The sequence below is a fragment of the Rana temporaria genome, chromosome 9 (genome assembly GCF_905171775.1).
Source record: "Rana temporaria chromosome 9, aRanTem1.1, whole genome shotgun sequence".
In the NCBI taxonomy this organism is placed as follows: domain Eukaryota; kingdom Metazoa; phylum Chordata; class Amphibia; order Anura; family Ranidae; genus Rana; species Rana temporaria.
The window spans coordinates 35,055,899-35,081,389 of record NC_053497.1 but is presented as its reverse complement, the minus strand read 5'-3'; the positions used below and the strand labels follow the sequence as shown (position 1 = coordinate 35,081,389).

The following is a 25,491-nucleotide window of genomic DNA, read 5'->3' as shown; positions in this document are numbered from 1 at the left end:
ACGGGAAAAAATTACTAGCGACGACGTAACGAACGCGAAAACCTTTGTGGATCGCCGTAAATGCTCATTTGCATACCCGGCGCAGGAAAACGACGCAAACTCCACCCAGCGGCGGCCGAAGATCCGAAGGCGTACGAAGCCGGATCTTAGCCAAAAGCCGTCGTATCTTGTTTGTGAATCACAAATTAAGCTACGACGCGGCAAATTTGAAAATATGCCGGAGTATCAGTAGATACTCCGGCATATCTCGTCTGTGAATCTGGCCCATGGAGTCTATAATGGTACTAAAGCCTTGTACGCACGATCGGATTTCCCGCAGACAAAACCTCAGACTTTTGTCCAAAGGCCGTTGGCCAGGAACTTGTCTTGCGTACAAACGGCACCTTCTGCTGATGTCGCGTTCGGTGAGCATTGCTTCCGAGCGTGCGTGTTTGTACTTTTGACATTTGTCCGACAGACTCGATCGGAAAATCCGACAACAGACCGTTGTTCCCGGAAAATTTTAAAGCCTGCCATTTAACATTTGTTGGCGGAAAATCCGACAAAAATTGTCCGATGGATCGTACAAACGGTCGGATTTTCCGCCAACAGCCTGTCATCGCACAATTCCCATCGGAAAATCCGATCGTGTGTACGAGGCTTAACTGAATGTAACTTCTGACAAATACCGTATTTATTGGGGTATAGCGCGCTCCCGCGTATAGCGCGCACCCCTAAAGTTGGCCAGAAATTCCTGTGGAAAAAAGGATTTTGTACTTACAGTTTTGGTGTCTTGCGCGGCGTCCATCGGCGGCCTCGTCGGGTCCGGCGTCCGTCTGCGGCTTCGGGTGTCCTCTTCGTCGTGTCCGGCGTCCTCCTCGCTCGTTTCCCGCTTTCCTGCGCCGAGTTTGAATACTGCGCCGGCATATACCGAGCGCAGTACACTCGGGCAAGCTCGGCTACTGCCGCGCTCACGTCCTGTACGTCCAGGACATGAGCGCGGGAGGAGCCGAGACTGCCCGACTATACACGAGTGTACTGCGCTCGGTATATGCCGGCGCAGTATTCAAACTCGACGCGGGAAAGCGGGTATCGGCGTATATCGCGCACCCACGATTTTGCTCTGATTTTCAGGGCAAAAAAGTGCGCGGTATACGGCGATAAATACGGTAGATTATTCATAATTTCTGTAGGAATGGAACTTCTGCTGGTGTCTGGCCAGTTGATGTCCCTCGGGGTGTCCTATGTGATGTTCCTCGGGGTATATTGGGGGGACATCATGTACAATGGAAGCTCCCTATAGATTGAGGTTCTCCTGTCTCGATGTATTCCTGGACAGGTGGCCCCCACGCCGCTCAGGAATAGGGAACGTCATGTTATTATTCCCATCCACTCACACCACAGCATCCATGGCTCCAGCTCCAGTAATGATTAGCGCCCGGCCTAACGATCCCTGCTAATTAACAAACACATCATCTTCATTTGGGTCCTTCGATTTCCTATCAGTTTTCACTCTGATTCTTAATGCTTGGCTCTCCCCCTCCCGCTGTTACATTGTTCCGCTATGGGGCCACTGTGTTACCCTCGTGTCTTATTTTATTCACATGACCAATTATCTAGATGCTTAGAAAACACACAGATTTTTAAATAATCTACAAAAAAAAAAAGCAAGATTAGCGCAAGTCTGCTGCACTATACAGCATAAAATATAATCCTAAATATGATAATACATCTTCTGTGCAAAAATGCAAATCAAAACGAAAAACAAATATTAGCTGGATTCAGGTAGGGTTACGCCGGCGTATCAGTAGATACGCCGTCGTAACTCTGAATCTACGCCGGCGTAAATTTAAGCGTATTCTGGAAACCAGATACGCTTAAATTAGGCTAAGATACGAGCGGCGTAAGTCTCCTACGCCGTCGTAAATTTTTTCGCTGGCCGCTAGGTGGCGCTTCCGTTGAGTTTGGCGTAGAATATGTAAATGACTAGATACGCCGATTTTTTTACGCCGTTTACATACGGCTTTTTCCGGCGTAAAGTTAGTCGAACAAATAGCTGGCCTAGTCAATGTTAAGTATGGCCGTTGTTCCCGCGTCAAAATTTGAAAATTTTACGTCGTTTGCATAAGTCTTCTGTGAATGGGGCTGGACGTAATTTACGTTCACGTCGAAACCAATACGTCCTTGCGGCGTACTTTGGAGCAATGCACACTGGGATATGTACACGGACAGCGCTTGCGCCGTTCGTAAAAAAACATCAATCACGTCGGGTCACCACACATTTACATAAATCACGCCCCCCTCATCCTCATTTGAATTAGGCGCGCTTACGCCGGCCCCATTTACGCTACGCCGCCGTAACTTAGGAGGCAAGTGCTTTGTGAATACAGGACCTGCCTCTCTAACTTACGGCGGCGTAGCGTATATGCCATACGCTACGCCTGCCTAACGTTGCGCCCGCCTACGTGAATCTGGCTATATATGTGCAAATCAGCAATATATAGAGAAAATTATATAAATAATGATACGATTGGTATTCTACTGTGTAAAGCCTCGTACACACGATCGGATTTCCATCGGACAAATACGTAAAGGGCGTTGGCCGTGAACTTGTTCTGCATACAGACAACAGAACTTTCTCAGCCAACATACACGAAACGACGTGGTTTTACAGCTCTTTAGCGCCACCCTCTGGGCAACTTCTGCTAATGTTGTCTGATGGTTAGCATTGGTTTCGGAGCATGCGTGTTTGTACTTTTGATTTTATTCCGACAAACTTGTGTACACACGATCGGATAATCCGACAAGACACATTTGTTGTCAGAAAATTTGAAAGCGTGCTATAAAACATTTGTTGTCGGAAATTTCGAAAACAATTGTGCGATGAGCGTACAATACGGTCGGATTATCCGACCAAACCCTGCCATCACACAATTGTTGTCGGAAAATCCGATCGTTTGTATGATACAAAAAAAAGTGCAAAGTGTATACGTACAAATGTGGATGAAATCATAAATAGTAAATATCAAGTTATTAAATTAAACCTAAAAGTGCAAAAAATTATGAATTAATATTATAATATCCCCCAAAAAAAAAAACAATCAACATGTTTGCAAAGAAGATATATTATCATATTTAGGATTATATCTTATGCTGTATAGTCCCGTGGACCTGCGCTAATCTTGCTTTTATTTTACCACTACTGACCCACGTCCAATATTGAGTAAGCTGCGGTCCATTTGGATTAATTCTACACATCTCTGGCGCTGTTAAAACCTTTCTGCAAAGAAAAAAAAAAATAACCCACAAACAGGTAGAATAAAATGCAGCTTTCTCCAAACAGAAATCACTATAACCATTAACCACTTAAGCCCCGGACCATTTTGCAGCTAAAGGACCAGGCCCCTCTTTGCGATTCAGCACTGCGTCGCTTTAACTGACAATTGCGCGGTCATGCGATGTGGCTCCCAAACAAAATTGGCGTCCTTTTTTCCCCACAAATAGAGCTTTCTTTTGGTGGTATTTGATCACCTTTGCGGTTTTTATTTGTTGCGCTATAAACAAAAATAGAGCGACAATTTTGAAAAAAATTCTATATTTTTTACTTTTTGCTATAATAAATACCCCCCAAAAAATATATAAAAAAACATATTTTTTCCTCAGTTTAGGCCGATACGTATTCTTCTTGGTAAAAAAAACCCTGCAATAAGCGCTTATTGATTGGTTTGCGCAAAAGTTATAGCGTTTACAAAATAGGGGATCGTTTTATGGCATTTTTATTATTTTTTTTTTTACTAGTAATGGCGGCGATCAGCGATTTTTTTCGTGACTGCGACAATATGGTGGACACTTCGGACAATTTTGACACATTTTTGGGACCATTGTCATTTTCACTTCGATCAGTGCTATAAAAATGCACTGGTTACTGTGAAAATGACACTGGCAGTAAAGGGGTTAACCACTAGGTGGCGCTGTTGGGTTTAATTGTTCCCTGCATAGTGTTTCTTACTGTAGGCGGGATGGGCTGTGTGTCACATGACACTGATCTCTGCTCCCAGTACACAGAGCGGAGATCAGTGTCATCGTCACTAGTCAGAGCGGGGAGAAGCATCTCCCCGCTCTATACCTCCGTGAGACGATCGTGGGAATCCCCACGGCGATCGAGTCCGCAGGACCCACGGTCTTTAGTAAAAGACGATTTGCACTTTTCTGTCTATTATAGCATGATGGATGTGCTTACTCCATTATGAATAGTAGTTTTACCAGAACGAGCGATCCCGTCTCATAACTTGCTTCTGAGCATGCGCGTTTTTTTTCCCAGGTTCTCCTGCCTGGGGAGAGTCCTAGGCTATCTGACAGGTGCAACATGCATCTGGGCCTTTTTTTTACCCTATAGCACTGAATGCATAAAAGTGATACTAAACACCCTTGGTTTAATATAATTGTCCCTTATTTTTCTGTATATGGATGATGGCACTATTTTAATTAAAAAAAACGAAGTACCTTTTTCCTAATTGATATACAGCTGTCAAATGGGAGGAGGGGAAATTTATGCTTATGGGGTTTAGTATGCAGATTAGTCCCCACTTTGCTGGTGGGGGGATTTTTGGTGCCATATAATGTTCATACATCTTTGGGGGGCGCAGTTTGGTATGTTTTCCCTGGGCTCTAGATGACTTTGCTTCATTTTTTGGGGAACCACTAATTGCACATACCGATTTTTGTCCCAGGCCGGAATGATGCAAAGCCTCCTGGAATACCCTCATTATGGGTACACTATGGTGCATGTGCCATGTAGGCAGGTGCAATTATCCATTTTGTCACTAGGTGGCTCTGTATCAGAACAGTGTTTGGTACAGCAGGTAGTGATACTAGGTGCTAGGCCCTTTTAGGTAGAGTCCTCCTACAAGTGGTGTCAGGGGTGAGTCAGCACCCATATATTAGCTAGATGGGGAGGGACACAGAGAGTCATGGGGCATGGGAGCCATTCACCCCACATCTATGAGAATGTAACCTACACATGTGGGCCCTAGACAGGGAAGGGGGCCGGGTGGCGTGGACCTGCACTCAGGAAGAGCCAACTGTAGACAATCTGCTAGGGCAGATTGCAAAAGGCCTTTTAGGCCAGGCTGGGAGATCCTTGGATAAGGCTGCGTCCCTGGGGGGTTCCCATGGGAGATGTATCCAGCTAGGAGGTGTCTAAAGAGAACACTGTCCTGTGAGTACTAATGACCCTGGGCAAAGAAGAGACTAGAGGAAGAGGCTGCGAGGTACTGCATGTGCTTTCACTTGTGACTACTGTGGATCATCCACTTTACGTGATTGACTGTGTATGTCAAATGACTCCGGAATGTTCCCAGTGAATGGACTGTCTTGCCATTCCCTAAAACAACACCAGTAAAGTGCAGTGAAGCTCCCTTCTTCTGGCTATAAAGGTCTATGGCTAGGAATGTCGTGTGGAAGTCTATAGTGAGGAGCAGGGCACAAGATGGCGGAGGGGGTGGCCTCACCAGGTTGGATTGTGTTCTAGCAGGGCTGGAGGGGGGTTAGGCACTTGTTCTTGGTGCCAAAATCGACCACGAAGCCCCATTTACAGCCATGTAATGCCATGGGGGGGGGGGGGGGGGGATTGTCTATCCATGGTTTTTGCAGCCAGTCCCCTGATAACACAGTATATCCACGTCATCACAGGGTTGCTGCACAATTTGGAAGAGGTTGCCAGCCCTCTGTTGATGCCCTAAGAAGATGGTGGTGTGGGCATGCTGCGGCATAGAGATGGATCCTTGGGCAACATTGCTGGATCACCAGGCCTGTAGTATGCTTTTGGGGAACTACCTGGCTATACAGGTAGGAAGGGAGGGAGACAAAATAGGGAGAGGGGAGCTGATTTTCTCTTTAACCACTTGCTGACCGCTTCATGCATATGTACGTCGGCAGAATGGCTTGGCTGGGCAAAGCAACGTGCCCGTACGTCGCTTTGAATTTCCCTTCATTCGGGCGCGTGCGTGCCCGCCCGCTGTGGGCTCCGTGACTGCGCCCACGGGACCCGCGGACTCGATATCCGCCGGGTGCCCACGATCGTGTCACGGAGAGGCAGAACGGGGAGATGTAAAAAACAAGGCATTTCCCTGTTCTGCCTTGTGGCAGGACAGTGATCTACTGCTCCCTGTCATCAGGAGCAGTGATCAATGTTGTGTCACAGGTAGTCCAGCCCCCACACAGTTAGAATCACTCCCTAGGACACACTTAACCCCTTCCTCGCCCTCTAATGGTTAACCCCTTTCCTGCCAGTGTAATTTACACAGTAATCCTTGAATTTCATAGCACTGATCACTGTATAAATGACAATGGTCCCAAAATAGTGTCAACATTTTTCGATGTGTCCGCCATAATGTAGCAGTCATGATAAAAATCTCAGATCGCCTTCATTACTAGTAAAAAAAAGAAAATATTAATAAAAATGCCATAAAACTATCCTCTATATTTTAGACGCAGTGGCCCAGATTCTGAAAGGGCCTACGATGGCGCAACGCCATGTGCGCCGTCGTAAGTCCTAATCTGGGCCGTCGTATCTATGCGACTGATTCTTATAATCAGTTACGCATAGATAACCATTAGATCCGACAGGCGTAAGGCTCTTACGCTGTCGGATCTTAAATGCAATTTTTTTTTCCACCGCTAGGTGTCGCCTCCGTTGTTTTCCCGATCGAGTATGCAAATTAGCAAAATACGTGAATTCCCGAACGTTTGCGTGGTTGACGCAGTGAAGATACGACGTTTACGTTAGATTTGCGACACGTAAAGTTGCCCCTGCTATATGAGGGGCAACCAATGTTAAGTATGGCCGTCATTCCCGCGTCGAAATTTAAAAATTTACGTTGTTTGCGTAAGTCGTCCGTGAATGGGGCTGGACGCAATTTACCAATTACGTCCTTGCGACGTCATTTAGCGCAATGCACGTCGGGAAATATTAGGGACGGCTCATGCGCAGTACGTTCGGTGCGGGAACGCGCCTAATTTAAATGATCCACGCCCCCTACCCGGATCATTTAAATTAGGCGGGCTTGCGCCAGGAGATTTACGCTACGCCGCCGTAACTTTACAGGCAAGTTCTTTGTGAATAAAGCACTTGCCCCTAAAACTTGTGGTGGTGTAACGTAAACGAGATACGTTATGCCCGTATAGTTTTACGCCGAGATACGAGAATCTGGACCTATAACTTTCGCGCAAATCAATCAATATATACGCTTATTGTGATTTTTTTTTTACCAAATATATGTAGAAGAATACGTATCGGCCTAAACTGAGAAATAAATTAGTTTTTTTATATATTTTTGGGGGATATTTATTATAGCAAAAGGTAAAAAATATAGCTTTTTTTCAAAATTGTCGCTCTTATTTTGTTTATAGCGCAAAAAAATAAAAACCGCAGAGGTAATCAAATACCACCAAAAGAAAGCTCTATTTGTGGGGGGAAAAAAAGGACGTCAATTGTGTTTGGGAGTCACGTCGCACGACAGCGCAATTGTCAGTTAAAGGGACGCAGTGCCGAATCGCAAAAAAATGACCTGGTCATTCAGCAGCCAATTCTTCCGGGGCTGAAGTGGTTAAAAACACGTGAGACAGAAGAGACAGATTCTGCTTTTTGAAGGAATATAATATTTATATACATTATAAACATTAGTATTCTCCGCTTACACAATGGAGATCTCACAATACAACACACGTGTTTACAGCTTTCATTATGTGTTTGTGGCAGCAGCTGAAATCCATTCTTCAGGGATCACCGTCCTCTCGAAAAAAAAAAGACTGACAGCATTATGTTCTGTAAACTAATCTACGCTTGGACGATGGGGGATGAGCATGTGGTCTTCTCACTTCCTGGAAGCAAATCATTATCTACAGTGTGCTCCTTGTATGTAGACTATATTCTCCAGACAATGGCCCATCACGGGCCCTAGCACCAGCCCAACAGCAGATCTCCAAATGTTACCAATGGCTGAAGATTCAATCATCAGACCACTCTGTAAGATCCCAATGGCCATGGGCATCTGTTGGGAACTTTTGCGAAGAGAGCCCTGGTCAGTGGCGTAGCATGGGGGGTGCGAGGGGGGCCACCGCCCCGGGTGCAAAATTAAGAGGGGCGCTGTCACGAGTGTGGAGAGGAGGGAGCGCCAGCAACAGATGGGACATAGGAACATACGCATGATGCCACCACTCCAGGCTTTACCAGTCATTATCAAGCACGCTCTCCTCTTCCCTACAGCCACTGCTGTCTCACACAGTGGATCATGTGACCAGACTGGAGCTAGCTGAAAATAGGTAAGTCCATGGGTCAGGGGGGCGCAAATTACTTGCCTCGCCCCAGGCGCTGACAACCCACGCTACGCCACTGGCCCTGGTTATTTCCACTCTTGGTACATACAGAAGCTGCTGTCCGGTGTCCAGATATTTGGGGCTCATGGCTCATCCATTGGGGCTCCTGTACAGTAGATGGAGCTCCATCAGTCACATCTTGGCCTCCAACATTTCCAGGAAAAGTTTGTGCATTGGGATTCTCCCCTCCAGTCTTATCTGGCAGAAAGTGCGCACGGCTTCGTTTGCTGTCTGGCGGAGTAGCGGCAAGGTCATGAGGAGTTTGCCAGACCGGTGCGGGTCCTCGGCGTGGTGCTCCCTCTCATAGTCCTGAAGGGCCTCGTGAAGACGATCTTGTAGGTTCAGAACAGCCTCCACGTTCTCGATGCTGCTGGAATCTGGGCAACACAAGGAAAACCAATGTTATATATTTGAACAACAAAAAAAAGAAAAACATTTTTAGACGAGAACAAATCTTTTCAACTAGTTTTATTTCCACTGCTACAGGCATGTTGGTAAATCAGAATTAAACCCAAAACAAAACATGTAATATATTGCAGCTTACATATCATTACATGTCGTGGCTGCATTAGTTTTATTTGTTTAGGCTTGTTTTTCCATCTTTCACCTGGAGATCTGGCCAGTAACACAGAGGCGACTCTTTAATTAGGCAAATTGGGCATCACCTAAGGCCTCGCACTCACAGGGGCCTAGCGGGCGCCTAACTTATCCAATGCATTACTCCAGTTTTGAGGGACAGGGGACCTTAACGCTGCTGTGCTCAGGCAGTGTTAAGAGCCCAGTGTCCCGAACAACCAGTGAATATCGGTGACACCACCCCTTGTGATGTCATTTGACCCAGCATGCCCTCAGTCAATGACCTCACAAGGGGGCGGGTTCACCCGGTGACATCACCGGGTGGCGCCCGCCCATTAGTTATTAACCACTTAAGGACCGCCTCCCGCACATATACATCAGCAGAATGGCACGGCTGGGCACATCCACATACGTCCTGTACTAGTACCCAGCCGTGGGTCGCGGGCGCGCGCCCGCGACCCGGTCCGAAGCTCCGGGACCGCGGGACTCGCGGACCCGATCGCTGCTGGAGTCCCACGATCGGTCACCGGAGCTGAAGAACGGGAAGAGCCGTGTGTAAACACGGCTTCCCCGTTCTTCACTGTGGCGGCGTCATCGATCGTGTCATCCCTTTTATAGGGGGACACAATCAATGACGTCACACCTACAGCCACACCCCCCTACAGTTGTAAACACACTTCAGGTCACACATAACCCCATCAGCGCCCCCTGTGGTTAACTCCCAAACTGCAATTGTAATTTTCACAATAAACAATGCATTTTAAATGCATTTTTTGCTGTGAAAATTACAATGGTCCCAAAAATGTGTCAAAATTGTGCGAAGTGTCCGCCATAATGTCGCAGTCACGAAAAAAATTGCTGATCACCGCCATTAGTAGTAAAAAAAATAATAATAATAAAAATGCAATAAAACTATCCCCTATTTTGTAAACGCTATAAATTTTGCGCAAACCAACTGATAAACGTTTATTGCAATTTTTTTTTACCAAAAATAGGTAGAAGAATACGTATCGGCCTAAACTGAGAAATGTATTTTTTTATATATTTTTGGGGGATATTTATTATAGCAAAAAGTAAAAAATATTGAATTTTTTTCAAAATTGTCGCTCTATTTTTGTTTATAGCGCAAAAAATAAAAACCGCAGAGGTGATCAAATACCACCAAAAGAAAGCTCTATTTTTGGGGAAAAAAGGACGCCACCGGCCAGGGTTGTGGGGAAGAGGCCCCTTTCCTTGAATTATTTTTCCCATCATGGGCATGAGTGGGGCCCCATGTCAAGTTTTGCCTAAGGCCTCACAAAGTCTAGAGCCGCCTCTGCAGTAACACACCTCCTTAATTAGAGTGCCTCCACTCTGGATGAAGGAGCACAGGGGCATACCCTCCAACTTTCTGAGATGGGAATGAGGGACACCTATCAGCAAAATTATGCAGGCATAGGACACACCCCTTGCCACGCCCCCTTAAAGGAGAATTGTACAAAAAAATAAGATTGGTTAAACCCACAAGTGCTTTTTTTACCACTACTATTCCTTTATATTGGCTTTTGGAATTTACAAATGCAGCAATTTAGAAATCAGATGAGAAACACTTTTTGATAGATAAAAAGTGCATTTTATATACATCTATATAGATCAGACCAAAAGGAGGGACAAATTAGGAGAATGAGGGACAGAGGGACATTGCTCCAAATCAGGGACAGTCCCTCGAAATCAGGGACAGCTGGGAGGTATGCATAGGGGATGTACTACATCTTTGGCCCAGATTCAGGTAGAATTGCGCTATATTTGCGCGGGCACAGGGCAACGATTTTGCCCTGCGCCCACGCAAATATTTTGCGCTGCCCTCGATTCACGGAGCAGTAGCTCCATGAATTGCGAGGGCGCGCCAGCAAAATTGCCCGGCGTAAGCGTGCGCAATGTAAATGATCCCGCCGGGGGGCGGGAATCATTTAAATTAGGCGCGCTCCCGCGCCGAGCGTACAGCGCATGCTCCGTCGGGAAACTTTCCCGACGTGCATTGCGGCAAATGACGTCGCAAGGACGTCATTTGCTTCAAAGTGAACGTGAATGGCGTCCAGCGCCATTCACGAATCACTTACGCAAACGCCGTGAAATTCAAATTTCACGGCGCGGGAGCGGCGGCTATACTTTAGCATTGGCTGCCCCTGCTATTAGAAAGGGCAGCCTTGCGCTAAAGTTGCCGTACGGAAACTCCGTACCTGGCTTGCGCGGGGCCCGCGCAAGTTTGTGAATCAGTTGGTAGTATGCAATTTGCATACTACACGCTGATGACAATGGGAGCGCCCCCTAGCGGCACACGCAAGAATGCAGCCTAAAATCTGCAAGGCATAAGAGCCTTATGCCGCGCAGATTTTAGGCTGCAGTCGGTGTAACGAGGTTCCTGAATCAGGAGCACTCGTTACACCGGAGCAAGTAAGCAATTGCGCCGTGTAACTTATGGTTACACGGGCGCAATTGCTTCTTGAATCTGGGCCTTTGTGTTTAGCTGTGTGCCTGGAGTTCAGCTTTAAGGTTTCATTTTCAGTTTTGATTGGAGTGTGCCGTTTAAGAGTAAGCCATTAGAAATTCCCTGATCAATACATGTGATGGATTATTTAATAATGAGATGATCAGTCTTGTGGCTGTACAAGCAGTAATCACTTCTGCAGCAGGACAGACGCAGAGGTCTATTGTAACATGACCACAAATCTCTCTCCGATTTTACCATTCAAGCCACAAATCTTACATCCAGACAAGCCGTGTACAATATTACATCAATTATGTTATTAATTGAGGAAACCTGGCCATGCACAGCACATCAGCACTGATGCCGGGAAGATGCTTCCATCTCTGCATCTCATAATTAACACGACAACAAACGTTTTTAAGGCCATGTTGTGAGCGAGAGGTCCATGGGCCTACAACATCCTAATTAATAAATACTCTTCCTGCCCCTGTGATAAGATGAAGACCATTGTGGCTAATCTCCATAATCATCACCACAATAAAATATGTCTATGGAGGGGCTTAAAGAACCTAAGCCAACTACCACACATGGTACAGTCCTTGTATCCACAATTTTTTAAATATGTAATATCAAGATGTAAGGAGCAGGGGCGTTGAGAGGGGGTGGCTAGGGGGGCTGGAGCCCCGAATGTGACCCCCGAAAAAAGCCCCAAGTCTCATGCTGGCAGGTCTGCATTGTCAGCCCAGAGTGAGCGGCGAGCGCCGGGACCAATCTGTTCCCGAGCGCCGCCGAATGTAAACCGAGTGCGGCCGTGTGCCATAGCAGGTCCCGCCTTCTGGAGCCTGCGCAATGCCTATGATGGACGTCCCACTGGTCCAATGCCGGGACGTGTGACGTCCATCAGGTGGGAATTACAATGCAGCCACCGCACCACATTGGTCGGGCGGCTCTCCTCAACCTCCGGCTTCCCTCCAGGCTCCTCGGCTCTCCCACCCCCCAGGCTCCTCGGCTCTCCTCTCCTCCTCGGACAACTGACGGAAGGACTGACTGCCTGCAGTGACACCTCGCACCATGGCTGAGCTGAGGTAGGTCAGATACAGTGTATGTAAATGTCAGTGTAGGTAGGTCAGTGTATATAGGTCAGGTAGGTCAGTGTATGTCAGGTAGGTCAGTGTATGTAGGTCACTACCATCAGTGTATGTAGGTAGGTAGGTCAGTGTATGTCAGGTAGGGCAGTGTATGTAGGTCACTACCGTCAGTGTAGGTAGGTCAGTGTGGGTAGGTCAGTGTATGTAGGTCAGGTAGGTCACAGCCCAGCCAAAAAAAAAGCCTGCATCACATACACCATCTCTCCCCCCCCCCCCAGTTTCTGGCATTGGACTTCGGGCTGAAGCCCCTGCTCTTTTTTCCACCTAGCAACGCCCCTGGTCAGGAGTAAGTAATGTATAACATGCAGGGGTCAAGAGTATGTAATGTACTGGGGTCAGGAGATTGTATTGTACAAATTTCAGGGGTCAGTGGTATGTCACGCATAGAATGCGTGGTAATACAAAGCACACAGGAATTGGGAATATACAACACACAGAGTGCAGGGGTCAGTAGTATGTAATATGGAGTGCAGGAGTCAGTAGTGTATAATGTACACAGTGCAGCATGTAATGTACCGGGGTCAGTACTGTGTAATGCAAAGAGTGCAGGGGTCAGTAGTAGCTAAGGCACCAAAGTCCCAGCAACCCAGAACAGAAATTTACACCCCTCAGAACAGAAATTGTCACTCCCACAGCAGTGACATCCCCACTCCCCAGCACAGAAAGAGGGGCGGATCCAGGGGGGGGGGGGGCAAAAGAGCAATTGCCACCCCAAAAAAAAAACACAGATTTGTACATACTGTCCCTGGTTTTACTGAGGCTGGCAACCCTGATGGGGCCCCCTAGTGGCATGGGGCCCTCAGGCAGTGCCCTAGTGCATGGTTGAATGGTCAGTCCGCCCCTGATTGTAACTGTATTGTCTCCCCTTTTTATATTGTAAAGAGCTAAATAAACTGTAGGCACTATATAAATCCTGTATAATAATATTAAAAGCCATATTGTGTCAGTGAATTGGTCTCCATATCATCCTCATCAAATCATGAAAGATAGATTTTATTGGGTTTTTAATGTGGACAGTTTGGAAAGTAGGAACGCAGACATTTAATTTCATCAAACACCAATAAAAACTCTAAATATGGCCATCTTTGTTTAGAACATGTCAAGGCATGTATTACAGTGCCTTGAAAAAGTATTCATACCCCTTGAAATTTTCCACATTTTGTCATGTTACAATCAAAAACATAAATGTATTTTATTGGGATTTTATGTGATAGACCAACACAAAGTGAAAGGAAAATGATAAATGGTTTTCAATTTTTTTACAAATAAATATGTGAAAAGTGTGGGGTACATTTGTATAGCGCCCCCCGGAGTCAATACTTTGTAGAACCCCCTTTCCCTGCAATTACAGCTGCAAGTCTTTTTGAGGATGTCTCTACCAGCTTTGCACATCTAGAGAATTACATTTTTGCCCATTCTTCTTTGCAAAATAGCTCAAGCTCTGTCAGATTGGATGGAGAGCGTCTGTGAACAGCAATTTTCAAGTCTTGCCACAGATTCTCAATTGGATTTAGGTCTGGACTTTGACTGGGCCATTCTAACGCATGAATATGCTTTGATCTAAACCATTCCATTGTAGCTCTGGCTGTATGTTTAGAGTCGTTGTCCTGCTGGAAGGTGAACCTCCACCCCAGTCTTAAGTCTTTTGCAGACTAAAGCCGGCCAATCATGGTTCGAGTTTCGAAAGAATTTTCTTTCGAAAATCGTATCAAAGAATTTTCGTACAAATTTCGCACTGTTAGTGGGCTGCAGCAACAGCCGATTCTCGTGCGGAAATCAAAACGCTAGAGGGGAAAAACTACATTATTCTCTATGGAGATGGTTCACATCTCCGAACACCTGTAGCCCAAACAAGTTCTGGACCCTTTTTTTTCGCTCGAATTTGGGCGTTTTACATTAATGACCCTAGACCTGTAAAAAATCGCGGTAAAAAACGCTGCGTTTTGTCGCGTTAAAAAACGCTACGCTCAGGTGTGAATGCAGCCTTAGAGTTACCATGGGCCTCTTGGCTGCTTCTCTGATGAATGCTCTCCCTGCCCCACCTGTCAGTTTAGGTGGACGGACATGTCTTGGTAGGTTTGCAGTTGTGCCATACTCTTTCCATCCTCAGATGATGGATTGAACAGTACTCTACAGTACAGTATGCTTGGGATATTTTTTTTTTTTTTTTTTTCATTCAAATTTAAGTTTATTTTCAATAAAATAAATACATACATTTGTATTAAATTAGCAAGAAATAAGTCAATAGCACGCAGAAATATAATAATTTAAATACATTTCAATTCATAATAATCATTCCTGTCTTTTTTTTTTTTCCAGATTTAGCTTATTCAACCACTTCAATCATTCCTGTCTTATTAACTGCCACTTATATCTATCCATCGTATATGCTCTACGCCATGTGGTGAAAGTAAGGCAGTTCACATAAGCTAAATTAAAAGACTATTTCAAAGTAATACTTTAAACTTGAAAGAGAAACAGAATATTTTCATATATCAAGGAATTCCTAGGTCTAGCGTTATCACACAATAAGTTATATAAGGGATAAAACTAATTGAGTGTACCAGATTAAATTACTTAGAATAATTAAAGGATAAGATATCCGGAGTGCATCAACCACTCCGACACCCCTAACGGGAACTTTCTGTGTCCAAGAGGTTGAGCAAAACCTCCAATCCTCCCTCCCTCCCTCCAATAACTATAACTGGAACTCTCCGATAACCGAAAAAAAAAATTCGGAATCCCCATCAAATCTAATTATTTCAAAGGTTTGGTAGAATCCTTCAATTACTTAAACATAAACTTATCTTTTCAAAATAAAACAAACTGAGGACCAAAAATCTTAAGGATTCTATCCCCAGAGATAAAATAATGAGATAAAACCTAAGAAGAATCAGAAGAAAAAAAGAAAGGAGTGACAAAAGACAAGAGAGGAAGTGAAAAAAGAAAGCCAGAAGAAAATCAGGAGAGATAGAAAATTAGCCTGCCTGCCATCTACCAGCATCGTCCAAAAGACACTGATGTCATCAAAACCTTCACGGAGTATAAGTTATCCCCATGTATTCCAACCAAGGTTCCCAGATTTCATAGAAAAGAGTAGACTTATCCAACATGGAGCAGACCCTTTTCTCTTGTTCCATAATCCATGTGACCTTTCTTTTCATATATAGGATGGAAACATTAGTCTTTTTCCATGCAGCTGCGAGTGTAATCCTGGCACCCGTCATAATATATAAGATGAGTTTTCTGGTAACCTTAGAAGTTAGCTTGGGATATTTTTTCATAACCCAACCCTGCTTTAAACTTCTCCACAACTTGATCCCTGACATGTCCGGTGTGTTCCTTGGCCTTAAAGACACTGCTTGTTCACAAAGGTTCTCTAACAAACTTCTGAGGGCTTCACAGAACAGCTGTATTTATACTGAGATTAAAATACAGACAGGTGGACTCTATTTACTAATTAGGTGACTTCTGAAGGCAATTGGTTCCACTGGATTTTAGTTAGGGGTATCAGAGTAAAGGAGGCTGAATACAAATGCATGCCACACTTTACACATATTTATTTGTAACACATATTGAAAACCATTTATCATTTTCCTTCCACTTCATAATTATGTGCCACTTTGTGTTGGTCTATCACATACAATCCCAATAAATTACATTTACGTTGTTGCTTGTAACGTGACAAAATGTTGACAATTTCAAGGGGTATGAATACTTTTTCAAGGCTATGGGGCAGATCCACAAAAGAATTATGCCGGCGTATCTATTGATACGCCGCGTAATTTTAAATTTCCCGCGTCGTATCTTTGTTTTGTATCTACAAAACAAGATACGACTTCATCTCGGATCGATCCGACAGGCGTACGTCTTCGTACGCCTGTCGGATCGTAGATGCATTTTTCCGCCGGCCGCTAGGTGGCGTTTCCGTCGAATTCCGCGTTGAGTACGTAAATTAGCTAGTTACGCCGATCCACGAACATACGTCCGGCCGGTGCATTTTTTTACGTCGTTTGCGTTCGGCTTTTTCCGGCGTATAGTTACCCCTGCTATTATGAGGCAGACTCAATGTTAAGTATGGCCGTCGTTCCTGTGTGGAATTTTGAATTTTTTACGCTGTTTGCGTAAGTCGTTCGCGAATAGAGATTTGCGTAGAATGACGTCACCGTCGGAAGCATTGGCTTGTTCCGGTTTAATTTCGAGCATGCGCACTGGGATACCCCCACGGACAAAAAAAAACGTTGTTTACGTCGGGTCACAACGTATTTACATAAAACACGCCCCCATCACATCCATTTGAATTCCGCGCCCTTACGCCGCCAAAGATACACTACGCCGCCGTGACTTACGGCGCAAATTCTTTGAGGATACGAAAAAAAAAAGTTACGGCGGCGTAGTGTATCTTAGATACGCTACGCCCGGCGGATATATGCGCCGTTCTACGTGGATCTGCCCCACTGTATGTAAGTCTATGTACAAGAAAGAGGTTCACAGGAATTCCATGTACAGTATTTATAAAAATAATAAACTACAAAATAGAACCTATTCTGTATCTGTAGCTCAGATCTCCAGTGTCACAAACCGAAAAGCAAAGTTGTATGAAAAGCGTCCAAATAAAGCGCTGACACATATCTAAATGAAGCAAGTCTATTTAGTGCATAGATTGCCGGAGGCTTCAAAACCTTTGATTACTCTGCGAGGAAAGAACTCCTCCCCCACCGCCCTCTATTGTTCCAAACCATGCCACACACAAAACACCTCGGGACATTATTGATCGGTTGTGCCAAACTCTAATGCCGCGTACAGACGGTCGTTTTTTGCGATGAAAAAAAAAACGACGTTTGATGTGATGAAAAAAACGACGTTTTTGAAACTTCATTTTCAAAAACGATGTAGCATACAGACCATCGTTTTTTGCAAAATCTCTAGCAATGCGCGCTGACGTCCATCACGTACGACGGGACTATAAAGGGTAATTTGCATGCGGAAGACGCCCTCTTTTGCTGATATCGTGTTGCTGCGTGTTAGTAAAAGTTTGGTGAGAGACGATTCGTGCTTTTCAGTGGTTGTGCTTAAAATTTCGTTTTCTGTCGTACAGTTTGTGTATTTGTAGTCGGATCTGTGATACAGTGCTTGTATTTAGGACGTATTTGTTTTGCAAGTGCGTTCTTGTGTGCACGTTGCTGTTTTGCAGGTCGTTCTTCAGAGGCCTTTCTGTACTTCAGGGCAGAATTTTTAGTCCGATCTGATTTGACGACCGTTTTCTAGCCATGTTGCGGGTACGTTCTCGTCGCCGAGATCGTGCTGTGCATGTTGTTATGATGTGTGCTGCATCCCGGCTCCGGTCCTTGAGGAGGAGGAGAAGGACTTTGTGGGCCAAGAACTGGTTTCTTTGCAGGGACCAGTTCTCTCATATGCCTCTGCTGCGGGAGATCCAAGAAAATAACCCTGATGATTTCAGGAATTTTCTTCGGATGTCTGACCCCGTATTCCAGCAGCTTTTGGCTTCGGTGTCGCCATATATCACCAGGCAGGACACCAATATGCGGGAAGCCATAACTGCTGAGCAGCGGCTAGTTGCTACGTTGCGATACCTTGCAACAGGGAGAAGTCTGCAGGACTTGAAGTTCTCGACGGGCATCTCCCCCCAGTCTCTGGGCGTCATAATCCCGGAGACGTGTTCTGCCATAATCCAGGTTTTGCAGGAGGACTATATTAAGGTAAGTTCTGTCCTTTAAATGCATAGACTATGTTTCTTCTTTTGTTTTTTAAACAGTCCCTAATTAACCTTTTTTTAATAATATGCTGGTAATGTTACCTTTGTCTCCATGCATGTATATTTTTTTTTTTTTTGGGTCCTACATGCATTTTTTATCTAGCCCACATGTCCATTTTGGGTTATTTTGTTAGTGGCAAACCCACCTAGCTTAGTCCCTATATCCCCCTTGATTTTTTTTCTCCATTGTAGTGCACGACCAACCCCCCCCCCCCCCCCCAATGTTATTTTTGTAACTGTCTATTTGTATTAATTTGATGTTAAACCATCATTTTTTGGAGGTCACAAACTGATCTTGGGGGGGGGGGCCCCCATCACACTTTTATGTTAATTTTTCTTACCATGAGAGGGTGTGATTAATCTGCTTAGTGATCCCTTAATATTGTTGTTTTTACAATAATACCTGAACTAATATTTTTTATTTTTAGGATCCAATAATCTTTGCTGATATTCTGTTAGTAATGTACTATCTTAAAAAAAAAATTCTGCTTTATTTACAGTTCCCCACAACACCACAGGAATGGCAGACTGTGGCAGCGGACTTCTCTCAGCGATGGAATTTTCCAAACTGTGGAGGAGCTATTGATGGCAAGCACGTCCGCATCGTGCCACCACCCCATTCTGGATCCCATTATTTCAACTACAAAGGGTTCCACAGTGTCGTACTGATGGCGGTGGTGTCTGCCAATTATGACTTTCTCTATGTTGATGTGGGGAAAAATGGGCGGATGTCAGACGGCGGGGTCTTTGCCGAGACCGAGTTTGCCCAACGGCTTCAGGCGGAGGACCTTGCATTGCCACGTGCGGAGGATAATGAAGAGGGGCTGCCCTTTGTTTTTATTGGTGATGAGGCATTTGCCTTGGGTCCCCACCTCATGAGGCCATTTCCCCAACGTGCCCTCACCCATGAGAGGAGGGTCTTTAATTATAGGCTGGCCAGAGCCCGAAGAGTGGTGGAAAATGCGTTTGGCATTATGGTCAGTCGATTTCGCTTGTTTTTAACCGCCATAAACATGGCAGAATATAAGTGGAACAATATTATTTTATGTTGTTGTATATTACATAACTTTCTACGAAGACATTCTTCAAATTATTTGACATTATTGCCTGATGAGGGAGTTGATGTCCCAGAGGCGGCCCATGAGGCAGGCCATCCAGGCTTGGCCCCCCGAAACGCACGTGCAGTGCGCCAGGCATATGTTGACTATTTTATGGGTAGGGGGGCCATTCCAATGCCTGATCTTTGGTGAATGAACATAATAAATATTTTATGCAAGAAACATTGTATTTTTTGTTCTTATTGTTTTGAATGTTTGTGTATTTTCTTTGTCTCCTAGGTTATCATAGTTGCATGTGTTTTGGATGGACTAAATATCCTTCCTCGTTCTATGTTCCCAGCCTAAATTTCACTTTTTTTTAGGTTTAATGTCATCATTGATCTAAAATAACAAGCCACAAATATATTGATCTGCATAATTTTTATTTTACATATTTTGTGAAACCAAATTTTCAGTCTCACATGTGTTTTTTGGTTGGTCGAACAAGTAAAATCACATATTATTTATTTATTTTTTTTTTTATTTTTTTGATCAGTAAACATAGAAAATCTTTTTTTTTTCATTTTTTTGTATTTTTTTGATCAATCAACATATATAAAATCTTTTTTTTCATTTTTTTTTTTTTTTTTGATCAATCAACATATATAAAATCTTTTTTTTCATTTTTTTGTATTTTTTTGATCAATCAACATATATAAAATCTTTTTTTTTTTTTTTTTGTATTTTTTTGATCAATCAACATATATAAAATCTTTTTTTTTTTTTTTTTTTTTTTTTTTGATCAATCAACATATATAAAATCTTTTTTTTCATTTTTTTGTATTTTTTTGATCAATCAACATATATAAAATCTTTTTTTTTATTTTTTTGTATTTTTTTGTAATTCAAGAATGAGATGAAATAATTTTTTTTTTTTTTTTTTGGTTTTTTTCACACCCTACCCAAAACATCCAGTAAATTTTTCAACTGGACCTCAACACTTTTAGCATTTTTGATTATTTTCCGGGCTGCTATCTGTAGTTCTTCATTTTTTTCCCGGCAGGACCAAATTTCGGCAATGAGGAGCTGGGCAGTGTCCCTGTCAATTGAGGAGCCAGCACGAGTTGCTCCTGAAATGTGCAAGCAAACCATGTATTACAAATATGTTTCTCCTACATCTACATTACCTGGGTATCTTTTGAATATGATACTTTACCAGATGTGGTGGCAGGTTCACATTCATCAAGATCCCTCGGGGGTGTGGCTTGTGAACTTGCGTCCTGCCTTGATGCTTCCTTTCGCCCTACGAGATTGAAGAAAGGGAAAACACAATGGAAAAATTTTAGATGAAACTTTAGCTCACAATTTTCAAACAAATAAATCCCTATGTGTATAAATCCTCTGCTGAGTACACTGTCCTTTTTGTGCATATTTTATATCGAAATTATTAAGATCTAATTAGGTAAACATGTACATAAATGTTTACAAATTGATGTCACATTAAACCCAATAAATTTATTGTAACTGGAATATTTGGGAACACAGGAAATGGTCGTATGAGTCGTCGTTCGTTATAACATAAATCAGACAAATACGTTTTTATTTGTGGCTGATACAGTGATTGCACTACAATTTGTCCATGTGAAATAGGCATGTTGCAAATTATCGGGAATCTCGTCGTTTTATATTAGTTAAATTAACGAATGAACGACAACACATACGACAATTTTTAGTGCCCACACAAATACATTTCAACCTGAATGGAAAAGCACATGGCACAAAGAACAAACACCTAAAATTAGGGAACATAAAATTCACTTACTTTTTGCTCGAATCAATCTTTTTATTGCCCGAAGTTGCTCTGGCTCTCTTTTTTTCAGGTCTGACCACCTCTTTCTTATTTGTTCTCTTGACCTGCGTTCACCAAATTTCAGCCGGAGCCTTCTGATTACTTTATCAGTAATGTCCGCCTTAACCTTATTGGGGTGCAGGTAAGGCCCGTGCTTCCCATCATAATCTTCATTAGTGAAGATGGTGACCATCTCTACCATCTCCTGGAATGCCATGTTTTTGGCCTTGTACCTCCGCCTGGATCTTCCTGTTGCCTGGGCCTGGCCTACCTCATGTCTTGAGCCTGACATTTTTTGCTGCTTGTCTTCCAACACCATAAATCACACCCACAAAAAAAGAACGAGAAAGGGGCGTGTAAAGGACGAGACGGAACGTCAGGGGCGGGGTATCGTGCGTTGCGTCACACGTGCGCAGTGTTTAAAGGGATCCGACGTCATTGAAAGCGACGTATACAGTCTGAAGAAAAAGGCGGAAGTAAACGATCGTGAAATACGACGGTACGTAACTCTATTTTTGACATTTCTATTACTGAAGAGTGGATCAGTTTGTGGGCTAGATGATATGGTGTAAAACAGGGAAATGCAATTCTCGGACCTCCAGCTGGTGCGGAACTACAAGTCCCATGATGCATAGTGAAACTCTGACAGCCACAAGCATGACACCCAGAGACAGAGGCATGATGGGACTTGTAGTTTTGCAACAGCTGTAGGTCCACTAATTGCAGATCCCTGGGGTAAAAGCTTGTTGTAGTAGTAGTGGCTTTACTGACACTTTGTTTTTTATTTAATTTTTACATACAGAAATTATGGACCCCTTCAAGGAGCCAGAATTTTTCACGGAGTTTATACAACGCTGGAAAGAACTTCCTGTGCTCTGGCAAACAAAAAGCAAAATCAACAAAAACAAAGATGCCAGGAAGCAAGCACTGGAGACCCTGCTTGCATTTGTTAGCCCAAGGCTCCCACACGCAACTACTGACACGGTCAAAAACAAAATTAATTCGATTAGGGGCACCTACAGGACCCAACGGTCACAAGTCCTGGCCTCTATGAGATCTGGAGCTGCAGCTGACAGCATCTACAAACCCAACCTGTGGTACTATGGTCAGATGCAGTTCATTGATGACCAGCTCGAAACACGGGCATCCGTGTCTACCCTTCCCCCAAGGAATCAGTCCAGTCTTCCCGGCAGCCAAGAGCAGGCTACATCTGATGAAGATCTAGACTTCATGGAGGACACAGATTGTGACCCATCGAGCCAGGTATTGCATTTTAATACTAATTAATGAAATGCAAAGTATAATAATGATTAGAAATGTAGGTTAGAAGTGGTGTAAAATTTAGCTGAGTTGTCAAAACATTGGTAAAATAGCAATAGCCAATACGGCCAAAACAGAATGGGGACAAGATACATAAATGCAGAGGTCATAATGATTGTGGGTAATTTTATGTTACGCCATTAGGGGGGTAAACGCTAGACACCTGGAAGGGGTCACAGATATCTAACAAACTTTGTGTTCATTAACATTTTTTCTACTTTTTTTTAACTAAACAGACATTCCTAGCTTTGAGAAACGCACCCTACTTAGCAGGTTCAGTCAGCATCAACCCCCCCCCCCCACACAACTCCAGGGGGCAAATATCTGAAGCTGGGTAAGGGGCAACATAATTAGGGATGGCGGGCCTCATTTAAATCTATTTCCGCATTCACTTCGCATATGTCATGATTTGTAAAATGTGTGTGATTAATGAAGCCAAAAAATTAAATAATATCCTTTTTTTTGTAGACACACACAGAGCAAAGCCAGGAGGAGGCAGGCCCCACAGGGAGCCAGGGTGAGGCAGAGGCCACTCGGAGCCAGGAGGTGGCAGGCCCAACAAGGAGACAGGGTGAGGCAGAGGCCACTCGGAGCCAGGAGGTGGCAGGCCCCAGTGGGATACAGGAGTCACGCAGGCGGGATTGCATCTCCCAGATCCCTCCTTTTCGCGCTCCAGGAAAAAGAACAAGGAGACTGATGCAAATGGAGGAGGAGACCCAGGCCATTCTCCGTCAAGCAGCTGCGGCCATCAGAGAACAACCATCTGAGGAAGAGGGATTCGCAGCGCTCATCGCAGCCAAGCTACAAAATCTAGAGCGGGCCCAGCGTGTGCGCTGCGAATATATCATATTCAAGGCCATAAGCATGGCCTCACTGGGCAACCTACATGAGAATATAGATCTTGGGCTGATTCCCACTCCTGTGCTTTCTGCTCTTCCTGCTCATTCTCCTGCTCCTGATCCTTCTCCTGCTCCTTCTCCTACTCCTGCTCCTTCTCCTACTCCTGCTCCTTCTCCTGCTCCTGATCCTTCTCCTCCTCTTCCTGAGCCTGCTCTGGTTCCTGCCACAAACTTGGCTCATGAAACCCAGCCCCCGAGGAGGCAGACTGCAGGGAAGGCTGCAGGGAAGGCTGCAGGGAAGGCTGCAGGGAAGGCTGCAGGGAAGGCTGCAGGGAAGCCTGCAGGGAAGCCTCAACCAAAGAGGAAGAAGTGAGGAGATGGTGCCCCTAATCCCAAAACATTGGCATTGCCAGCCTGGATTATTTGCTTGCTGGACCCTTGCCTTGCAAAATCCAAGCAGGGTCTTCTTTACTTTATTCCGGGCTTTTTTTTTTTTTTGTTTATATGTTTTGGTTTGACAGATGTGTTTAAGTTTATTTTATTTATTTTATACATGAATAAATGTATTTGTTTGTTTCTGAAAAAAGTTCACATGTGTTTTTTTGAAACATATATAGAGATCATTAGTGAGGAGGCAAACACATTTCACCAAAAAAAAAAAAAAAAAAAAATTAACAAGGGACAACAACCTCCTTGTGGGTAATTTGCATAATAAGATATTATGTTGTTGTGGTGACTTCACACACTCCAAAATAACAAACATTAAACATGGTATTCATTTGCTCAAATACATTAAACAACCCAAAATAAAAAAGGGACATGGAGATGTGCATAAACCAAAAAAAAAAAAAAATTAACAAAAATAATTCAAAAACAAAAAAGGTTGTCAGAACTATGTAACAAGATGAGCCACAACAAACTAGGGTTTTAGTGTAGCATTTAAATGCATTGTGTCAAATGCTGCGCAGTCTTTTCTTCATTACTATTAAAACGAACGAATGTGCTGAAGCCATTCTGGACAGTAGATTTACCACAACAAGCGCTCCCGTCTCAGAAATTGCTTCTGAGCAGGCGCGGGTTTAAAACGTCGTTTTCAACGTCGTTTTGCCCACACACTATCATTTTAATTGACACAGAAAACGACGTTTTGAAAAACGACACAAAAAATTCGAGCATGTTCGAATTTTTTTTTGGTCGTTTTTCTCAAGACATAAATCGACGTTTTCCCCACACACGGTCATTTGAAATGACGTTTTTCAAAACGTCGTTTTTTTTCATCGCAAAAAACGACCGTCTGTACGCGGCATTAGAGGCATCCATCGATAACACTGAGCTGTCTATTTGTTGAAGCCAGTGACAGCTGTCAGTGTGATCATCCCCTGGCTGAAATCTTATATCAAGATCAGTACTGGATGGAATTGGCCAGAGTGGTAGATAAACGAAAGGGAGATACCTATGGCGATAATTATCATAAGAATCAGACGATCGTTGGTCAGTTCTGGCGGAATTGGTAAATGACTGTGATGTCCATGGACACATTACAGCGCTGGTACACCCTAGTCTAATGTTTATGAGGGAAAATTTGAAAGCATTGTTCCCAGTGTTGCCAACCTACCAGATTGAAATTTACTGTCATGACACCTGAAATTTACTGACGCAGCCACATTTTTACTGGCATTTGACAAAAGTTACTAAATTAAATTTTTAGGTGCAAATTTCATTATATAGACTACAAGTACGCTAGGCAAATAGCAATGTGATTTAAGGTAGATATTAAGGTAAAAAAAACATATTTTTGATATAAAAAGGGCAAATTATTTAGTCACATCACCCACTGCCTCCATCCCCCTCTGCCACCAACACCCCCTGCCTTCACCCCCCTCTGCGGTGCCACAATCTCCCCCTGCCTCCAATCTCCCCCCCTGGCCCTCTGCCTCCAATCACCCCCTGCCTCCATCACCCCCTGCCTCCATCCCCCTCTGCCACCAACACCCCCTGCCTTCACCCCCCTCTGCGGTGCCACAATCTTCCCCTGCCTCCAATCTCCCCCCCTGGCCCCCTGCCTCCATCGTCCCCTGCCTCCATCCCCCTCTGCGGTGCCACCAACAACCCCTGTCTCCATCC

General features: G+C 44.1%; 1 protein-coding gene across 2 annotated transcripts in view; it reads right to left on the bottom strand.

Moving 5' to 3' along the window:
- Window positions 1-8,301: 8,301 nt before the first annotated feature.
- LOC120913294 (estrogen-related receptor gamma-like) overlaps window positions 8,302-25,491 on the bottom strand; it is a 101,043-nt gene continuing 83,853 nt past the window's right edge. For both annotated transcript variants that reach the window (XM_040323152.1, XM_040323151.1), the window contains exon 7: window positions 8,302-8,732. In XM_040323152.1, the coding sequence (XP_040179086.1) occupies window positions 8,488-8,732 (245 nt within the window). In that variant the 3' untranslated portion in view covers window positions 8,302-8,487. The remainder of the gene's footprint in view (window positions 8,733-25,491) is intronic.